General features: G+C 36.7%; 1 protein-coding gene across 1 annotated transcript; it reads right to left on the reverse strand.

Annotated features, from left to right (window-relative positions):
* Positions 1-1,044: 1,044 nt before the first annotated feature.
* Positions 1,045-3,714, reverse strand: LOC145140209 (uncharacterized). Its single transcript, XM_079073777.1, has one exon. It carries the CDS (start codon positions 3,712-3,714, stop codon positions 1,045-1,047), a length of 2,670 nt encoding a protein of 889 aa, XP_078929903.1.
* Positions 3,715-10,189: the final 6,475 nt, after the last annotated feature.

Below are 10,189 nucleotides of genomic sequence, written 5' to 3' on the forward strand. Positions count from 1 at the left end.
GAAGGGTTCAATTCTTAGAACACCCTAATTCTCAAGTATTTGAATTGGTTGATAATAAAATGGGAATTCAATCGTTTCGAGATTTTCATTAATATACTAGTTTGGTTTGTTTAGATAATTTTATGTTAGTCTATGGGTTACACTAAAATGGGGGAGGATTGTTGATGATTTTAGTTTCACCAGACGTTTTATGTAATTGGAACTGACATATGAGCTAAGGGGCTTATCATCTGTACTCTATATTATATGTTTGGAGAATGTGGAGTGTATGCATATATAAGGTCGAATTATAAGCCGGTACGACAGAAATACGGGGGTCAAGAGGGTTGCACCCCCTTGCAGGGTCCTAGGGGCAACGACCCTAACAGGGTTCAAGTGGCAGAGCCCCTGACGGTGGTCCCTTTGTGGTCAAAGATGGTCTTATACCACACTTTGACATAAATCTAGAAAAATGTAAAACTCGCATAAATATCAGTTCAGGGCGCAACGGTTCTTGCCATTAAATTCGTGATTCTCCTAACTATATAGAAGACGGAAATCCTAATTTGTCTAGTATAAATACAACTCCTTTATTGAGCCGTCATATACATTTATCAGTTTTTCTTCTTCTACACGAACCCACTAGCTTTTGACGATTTGACTTGTGTTTCTGTGCCTAGATACACAAGTGTCATTTTGGATTATCTTAGAATGGATTTCTGTAATCCATGCATATGTTGGAAATATCAGTTTGGAAAGTAAACTTACACGATCCAAAAGAAATTTGGTTCTCCACCATCACCCTTCTCAAATATCCCCCAACAACCAATTTCTTTTCCAAAATGTTCGATAGTTTGATCTACGAATTAAGATCTAGAATTAACTACAAAACAGAATAATGCATAGATTATTGACTATTTAGTAAGCAGAAAATGCAATAACATAGAAATTTAGGCTTTGATTTCATCAAAGAATCAAAGCATATATATTTTACAGGAAGTGAAAATTATACTCTCTGTTACAAGAGAAAAACTATTACAAACCATGGACACTTTGATTGATTAATTACTCATTGTTTACCACAGGCACCATTTCATACTCAATAGTGTCCCGAAATCTCTTCGGAAACATAAATCGACCACCAAAACGTTGTTGCAAGAAGACGATCACTGCAAACACAACACCTCCACAAGCAATGACAACATCCCAAGAAGGTGAATAGAAATCTGCTCTTGGGTTTGCATATAGATAGAACTGATGAAACTGGTGACTTATGTTCTTTTGACCCCTATAAATATCATACGCATGAGGTAGTGTTCGAACAAAAGTGTTCCCTATGTAAAACAAATAAGACAAAGCATTCCCTTTTGAAATCTTAAACATGTTAAGTACCATCTGTGGGAATAGGAATCCGTCTAGTGTTAACCCTGCATAAGACCTCAAAGCACCCCAGATTGATCGATTACTTGAGATAATGTAATTATTGTTCTTCCTATTCGCTAGAAACATCATCAATCCACCAACAGTATAAATCGGTAAACAGATGACCAGAGTCCATATCTCATGATTCCAATGACTCTTTCCCTTTCCATTATTGTCCTTCCCAAATTTTTTAGTCCATGTCAATTGGAGGAGACGGAATTGCAAAGTGAAAGCTACCATTGTAACTATCCTAACAATGACTTTATTCACCTCAAGCAATCCACCACTACCCTCGAGTTGAATGTTTTGAAGATAAGGAGTCTCTGAAAACATTGCCTCGAAATTCAACACTAAAGGAACCATATACCCAAGTGTAAGAATCACCATCATCAAAACCGAAATCAAAGGAATCATATCCGGATTCTTTTTCACATGAAAGATTTGCAGGACAATAAAAAAGCACGAAAGCGTCCCAGAAATCAAGTCCAGTATAATTTCCAAATCCATTCTCCATATCGATTCCATGGCTTCGAGTTTAGTGTAAGTGAGAGAAACAACATTTAGACTTTCGAAATACAAAACATCTGTCTTTTCACGTAAGCTTTCTATGCTTCCCCTGATTAAAAAACTTCCATTATTGCCATTAGTACTCGGGAATTGGAATTGCACCAGAATCTCGCAATCGAAAGATTCATTTTCTGAATTCTTCCCAGAAGAAGGTAGATTTCGACACCCAACCATACAAAGTCTTCCGGTTTCATTATCATAAAACCCTTCTGCAGATATCTCAACTCTACCATTATTGGTTGAGAATAACGACGAAATCCCGCTTCCCGATTCCGACGTTGAATTAGCAAACATTTGGAAGCTAATCTCATAGCTGATGTTCATGGGACCGGTGTAACTGGTGGGGTCCTGCCATGGACCAAAATTTGAATCGAAAGCGTCATACGAGTGGTAGAACTGCTCCCCGACAAAGATCGGAATTGCAGAACCAATGGAATCCATGTTTCTGTACTTGACAGACATGTCGAAACTCATATCCCCATTATACCCTGATGGGTACTCAACCCCTTCCCTTTTAGCAACGTTTGTTTGAGGGCAAACTTGTCTTACTTTCTGCAATTTTGTGAACTCATACATTGATCCGTAATTCTCCGAACTATGATCAAAGCTTTGAAACTTGATTGGTTCAAAATACCCGACATCATCCGCTTTCTTGGTTAACCAAATTTGACCTTCGGTGGTATGTGTGTTCATGATTGACCGAACTTCAGGGAAATATAAGGTCAGCCTGACCGAACAATCTCCAATATGCGCACTTCCCAAAGGGTCAGTTTGATTCAAGATATGACATGCGACTATACAAAGCTCTTCTTTTGGCCCATTCCATGTTGCATCTCCAATTAACGTTACATTTGGATTGAAAGATTTATCCCAACGGGTATTACTTGTGTTTTGAAATTCAACTAAAAAACGTAACTTTTTTTCTTCCACTGAACACTGAAACCCATACAACGATAAAAACGGGTACCCACTACCTTGACTTTCCATCTGGTAAATCAGGAATCGATATGTGAACTTTGAACATAAGTCTAAAGATTCCAGACTAGCTACTGGATGTTCAATTGCGTTTGCCCCATTACAATCTTCATTGGAAACCAAAGAATATTTGTATTTGAATTGAGACACTTGAGGGAATCCCATCATTGAAATCGGGTCAAAGTAATCTGAATCATGGGGGAAAGCTAAACTTTCCAAGGTTCCACTGACTAAGCTAGTATTTAAATTCATAAGCCTAGGTAAATTAAGCTTAAGAACAGCATCGAGTTTCAGACGTTTACCTTTTTTGGAAAACCAATTTGCGGATCCAACCATACAAAGCTTATTCGTGGAAACTGACAAGAACCCATCTAAGTTAAACACCAATGGACGATAAAATCGTGAATGGTTAGATTGGAAATGGTATATACTTGGTGGAACGAAAGTTAATTGAGCTTGGGTTTTGTATGTGTTGGAGGTGTTTGTTTTGAAGATGTTATAATCTTTGGGTCTAAAATGGATATAACTTTGTGAGAGTGAATCTTGGTCGAGAATGTTTTTGGCGCCAGTGTAATGACTGGTTATGGTTTCGAGAAATGGGAATCGGGTGTATGTGATGGTGGTCGGAATGGCTTCAGGGACGAAGGAATTGCAGTGATCGGAATAGGAGATTGTTTTAGTTGAGGAAAAGACTGTTGGAATGACGATGAAGATGTAGATGGTGATGAAGGGAATGGAAAGGATTTTTGAAGGAAACAGTGAAGGATTCATGGCTGGAATGAGTGTTGGTTGATTGTTGACTATATTTTGGTCATATAAGTGTGTTTAATTGGTCAATGGATTGTGGGGAGTGGGGACAAACTGACACCTTCCAAGAAAGAAACTAGCATGGATTTTGATTCACTCTGGTTATGTCGATGGTTGGTCAACTTTAACTAACTGTCAAATTGTCACAATGACAAGTTTGTCAGTAAATCCTAAAAGCAAAGAACATTTAGCCAAACCAAAAACAAGCTTAGTTGAAGCAAAATCAAAATTAAATCTTAAATTCCAACACTAAAAGCAAATTCGGGATATTAAGATGTAGGTAACAAAACGCTTTTTGAGGGACGATGAAACCAGTTGAAATATTGAAAGAACCGATTGATTGTTTTTACTACGAGTGAATTATTTATTTGCTCTTTTGACCGAACGGTTGGAAATTTATATATATTCACTTCGAGTTACAATTTAAAAGGAAAAGGATTTTACAGGGTAATGAATTTTGTATACGTTTAATCCTTTTCTTATTTTTAGATACAATTTATCATTAAACTCATCCAAGGTGTTCAAATGCCTATCATTTTGACCGGTTTTGCATGTTAATGTTTCTTTTTATACAAAATTTATCATTAAACTTTTCTTATACACGATTTACCATTAAGTTATGTTACGGTCATCTTTCTGGGCAACACCATCCACACCCACCACACCATCCATCTCCGACAACAAACACCGTCTTCTATCCCCACCACAACCACCCATCGCTAACATTCACCGTGACCACCAAAAAGCTAATCTAAAATCCTTGAACGGATGTGGTTACCGGTGTCACATTATTCAAGAAGAAATGGGCTAGAGAAGGATGTGGGGTAGGGTGGTTTTCGCTAAGCAGCTGGGGGCAAGGAATTAATGTTGGGAATTCTGTAAAACACGTTAAGCAACATCAGACAATAGATAAACGTATTTTGTAAAACACAATGAATAAAACTTCTAAAAAGATGCAAAACCCGAACACAATATTTAAGACGGTTCGGTAAATGTGACCTACATCCATGGGGAGAGAGAGAGAGAGAGAGAGAGAGAGAGAGAGAGAGAGAGAGAGAGAATTTCATTAACATCCAAGAATAATTATAATCACTCACAAAAGTTGCGCCTCAATTGAACTCTCAAAACAAAATAATTTCTCTTAAATGTGCTCACGTAAAACTAGCCTGGAATAATGATCGAGATGTGTGCATATTTATAGAGAAGAATGGAAAACCCTAATTATGATGTGTCAAACCCATCCATACTTAGGCCCTTAATGGAATCCCTCGATCACAAGACGTCATGTTGCTGCATTTAGAAAATCTTCAATCTTGAGTGATGTGCATGGCCACCTACCATGCACCTAAGAGCACGTTCTCAAGCCCCAATAACACATTCGCAGCTCCAACAATGCATTCAAGTACTAAAGCATATGACTGTAAATTACTGAATAATAGAGACAAAATACAGCTAGAGTTTCATTATTATGAAAAGAAAGTATGAATACAATGAAAGGGAAAGAGAGACTAATAAGAAAACTAATTAGGTTAAACCTAGCTAAGGGTCTAAACATAGGGCCCAAAAAAATCCCAATAAACATATTAGGCTAACATTCTTTCTCAAACTCATAATGCGACATCAATAAACATTGAGCCAAGCTACTATGCCAAGTAAGATTTGAAACAAAACACATTACCCAAGGACCTAGAAGAACACTATGAAGCTAATAAACACCTATTAACTCCCTACCATTCTACACCATCCCATTTGAATATAAACCCTGAATTTTACATATATTTTTATTAAAAACAACCTCACATTTGTTGTCTTTTCAAAGTTTATGAACTGAAAGAAGATTTATATTAAAATCCAGGAAAACAAATACATCAAATAGGGTTAAAGAGTTTGACAGTTCAAATTCTAATAGTTTTAATTTTTGCCGAAGAACTATTTAGATGTTTAACAAGAAAAATCAGTTCTAGACACATCCATAGTGTCACGAAGAATGAAATCAGAACCTGTCATATGTTGATTAGCTCCCGACTCAATGACCATTTTTTGGTATTTAATGGTAGAATTATAAGAAGTTAATAGTAACGTACTTGTCATATTTGCATTGATAGGTGCTTCATTAGTTAGGGGCTTTTCATTAATGAGAAAAAGAAACTTGTTGATTATTCTATTGTTAGATGTTAAATTTCAGACCCACTAGAGTTTTCTTATAGGTTTCAGAAGATGAACAAGTAGATTAGGTATGAGATGAAGAATTATTAGTGTAATTTCTACCTTGGTTATTAGGATTATATTCATTTTTAAATTTAAAGTCTTTTGGAAAGCCAACATACTTATAACATTTGTCAATAGACTAACCCTTTATACCACACTCTTTATATTGAATGTAATTTCTTCCTTTCTTATTACTTGCTTTATTGTTAAAATGAGTACTAAAAGCGGAAGCAATAGGTTAACAATAGAAGAGTTAGTTAAAGAACCACCCTTTTGATGTGATTCTTCACGAGAATGAATAAAAAAATCATTTTTAACATTTGGAAGAGGATCCATTAATAGTATATGACTTTTAGCTTGATTAAAAGAGTGTTCCAACCACTTAAAAATTGCATCAATTTCATGAGTTTAACATGATCATTAAGATGAGCAGCAGCTTCACAAGTATACTCAATGAGACTTTTGAGTCCATAATAATCTTTCCAAAGAAAATCCAATTTATTAAACTAACCAGAGAAGGAATATCCACTCTGCATAAGTGAATTAATCTTTTGATGAACATTAAAAACCACATAACCATCAGATTTATTATATGTTTCAAATAATTCTTTCCAGAATCCTTCAACATTTTCAGAATAAGCATGACCAGCATATATATTTTCTCAAATACAGACCCCATGATCCAAGAATAGACAGCAACATTAAAACATTCCCTTTTTAAAGATTTAATAACATCATCATTTTGTTTGACAAGAGTACCATCAACAAACCCTACTTTATTACGAGCCTTTAAGCATCTAAGCATAACACTTCTCCACATTCGATAGTTTTTTCTACCAGTGAGTTTGAATGAAACCAAGGTGGTAATAGTATTATTAGATGGGTAAATGTAAAGAGGATCATCGAAATCAATTACTTCAAACTTATTAGAACTACCAACCACTCCGGGAGGAATAACCATTTTTAAAACACAAATACAAACTAACAGGCAGCAATGAAGATTTGTCAAACACGATTTCCAAAAGAAATAGCAGTAGTAATAGAAAAATATCAACATATACACACATGTAACATGTAAGGAAAATAAAATAAGTTAATCAACAAACAAATAACTGGTGTACTCAAGACAACCAAATTATCCCACATCTATAATCTTGAAAAAAAAATAGAATGAGAAGGGCTAAAAAAAGTCCCTTAGTCACTTTTGAAGTACCGGCTCGGTTAGGGCTTTTAGCCATAAAACCGAGGTGACAAACGGCACTATTAGGCTTCGTTCTCTATTTTAGAGTTAATAAGAAGGGATCATGACTTAAAAGGGTAATATATTTTTCGATTTGTACACATTTGGTCACTAAGTTTTTTTTTTCGTCCACATTTAACCTTTCAACTTGTTAAACTGTACACATTCAGTCACCATGACCGATTACTCTAGGTTAGCCGGGAAAAATAACTTAAAAGGGTAATATATTTCTCATTTTGTACACATTTATTCCTTAATATTTTCGTATACATTTAGTCCTTAATATATTTTTTTGTTTCAAAATAAGTCATTTTTGTTTTTGTACTCATCATGCAACACCCGGACTCTCGAGATACATTTGGCTGTTGATTGTGATTTTTTTGGCGGTGGCCACAACATGGTGGAGGAACCACCACGACGTGGCGAGGTCGAATTCAGTCGCATGACTTTTGGACCACCACGGCGTGGTGTAGGTCACCACGGCGTGGCAACTGATCAGGCCCAAGCCCATGATTATTTTAGGGTTCCCTTCGTATTAAAACCTCTATAAAGCCATTTTAGGTTTCATCCTCAGCCTCCAAACCCTCTTTCACCTCAGAAACCCTAACCCTAGCCTTCATTGAAGTGGTGAGCTCATGCTTGGTGCTTTTGGTGATTTTTGAAGGATAAGGAAGCCTTTGGTGAGGAGTATCATCTTGCAAGCAACAAATTCATCTTCTAACTTCTCTTTTGGACATGGGTGACTATTCAAGACTCAATCTTTTCTTACTTGGTTGTTAGATCTTGGATTTTGGTCCCTTTTCTCCATACAGTATGGGCTTTGGAAGGTAAGACCTCATAAAGTTTGTAATTTTATGAATCTCCAGGTCATTTGGAGCATTTGAATCTTTAGATATGAAGTAGAGTTGAGTTTTGAGGCCATGCATGGAAACATGGCTCCTTTTGCCCTTGTTTTGCCGTAAAAATGGAAAGGAAATGCAATGGACATGCATGTCCCTAAAGCTATGATTTTTATGGTCCAGAAGGTGTGAGAAACCCTTCTAGAAAGCATCCCCCAATGTTTTCCGCAATGGAAAATTATGATTTTAATCTTATTTTTAAATAAAATACTTGCTTTAATCGTTTTTGGAACAAATCTTTTGTATGGTTTAATGTTTTTAAAATAAAAATTTTACTATGAATTTTTGGGACGTTACACTTTGGTATCAAGCCTTGGTTCGAGGGTTTCAGACATACTTCTGGGTGTGTCTGAACTCAAACTGAGGTATTGATAATATTTTTGAAAGAAAATGATTTTTCTAAAAAGATTTTAAAGAAGAAAAGGGTGTGATGCGTGAATTCAACTGAAACTCAAGTAAGTGATTCCCATAATACCCATACATGTTTGTTATGTTATATGTTATGAGAATTGAATGCTAGATTAGGGCTAAGGATCTGCTCAAGATTTAATGCTACGAGAGATGCCTTTATATGCCTAATTTTTGGAGCTTTCGGAATTGCATGCTAGTATAGATTTCAAATGATTGGATGGATTGGCCTAATATGTGATGCCTCATAGCCTAGGAGGATCAAACGCTATGCAAGATTTGGGATCAGTATTGGTAAAAGTAATTGCTAAGTGTATGCTTTAAAAATTGTATACGATTAGGATCATTCAGCCCTAGAGTGATTGATCATGCATTGTGTATAATTTGCATGCATAAGGCAACCGACAATAAGAGTGGAAGTTCCTAGCATGGGTTATAGTAAGTGAGCTTGGGATATCCTCTGTTTGTTCTGTGGCTTGGAGTGTTACTACACGAATGCTTCTTTCTTGGTGCTTTGTGAAACTCTTAGTGATGTAAGTTAACTATTAAGTGAATGGTTAAATAATCTAAGAGTGATGGATTTGACCATATTGCATGGCTCTTGTCTGAGTCCAACCGTTGTAGGTTTGAGTCATTTACTCGATCAATTATCTTCGATTTGTTGTATGTGATTGTATTCATGAAGTAGTTAATTAACATTATTAGGATTTCTTCAGTAGCTGATGGCAGGGTGAGGTCGGGAACCTAGGAGAGGTTAGGAAGTGCTTAGTGGGTTAATTGCACTATTTAGCAAGTATATGGAGTACCAGTCTGAAAAGGTGACTTAGAGGATTCAAGATGATTCTTGAGGAAGTATGGATATGTGTGGAAGGTAGTATTGGGCCCGTACTACTGAAAGCACATGATCCGTACTCGAATGAGGGAACGTCACGAGGAATTTAAGAATCCGGTAGAGGATTGATTTTGCATAATTTCTGATTAGTGGTTAAACTGTGATGGATTATTGATAGCATTTTGGTTATGAGATGCCAATTTGGTCTTGTTGTATAGGATGTCGATTTGTGGATGGGAAGCAGAGTCCTCTGAGATGGGTACGAACAACGCAATATTCTGTGACTGGTTTGCCACTGAGGTTTCACAGATCTTACTGGAAGAGTTGCTCGGTATCATTGGTTGGATCACTGGCAGATTGATTGTCAAGTTTGAGTAGCGAACCACAATCTTGCGTGCTGCACGAGAAGTTGATGAGGCTGCTAGAGAAGAAAATCTTGATTTAGAGGCATGACAAGGAAAGAGAAGGCGGACACACGATTCAGGATGATTGGAGAAAGGTGGAGAGTTCGGTACAGCTGGCATGGATACGAAACTCAACGGAACTATGAGATATGTGGCAAGTGTGGGGGAACTTAAGGGTTTTCTTTTCACAAGTGTAGGTGTTTCAAGTGTGGAGAAAGAGGGCATGTGGATCGGGATTGTAAGAAGGATCGGATATGTTTTCATTGTCACCAGCCGGTTTATTTAAAATTCAGGTGTCCTACATGGGTGACAGAGGGGGTGCAGACCCCAACACTCATCGTCCCACAGGAGGTCAAGGTCGAGCCGCAAGAAATAACTGGTATGTATTTTGATCCCCATTTCTGTAATGATATTTCTATCTAGAATAAGTATGTTCTTGGCCAGTATA

The sequence above is a fragment of the Lactuca virosa genome, chromosome 9 (genome assembly GCF_052849685.1).
Source record: "Lactuca virosa cultivar CGN04683 chromosome 9, Lactuca_virosa_CGN04683_v6, whole genome shotgun sequence".
Lineage (NCBI taxonomy): Eukaryota > Viridiplantae > Streptophyta > Magnoliopsida > Asterales > Asteraceae > Lactuca > Lactuca virosa.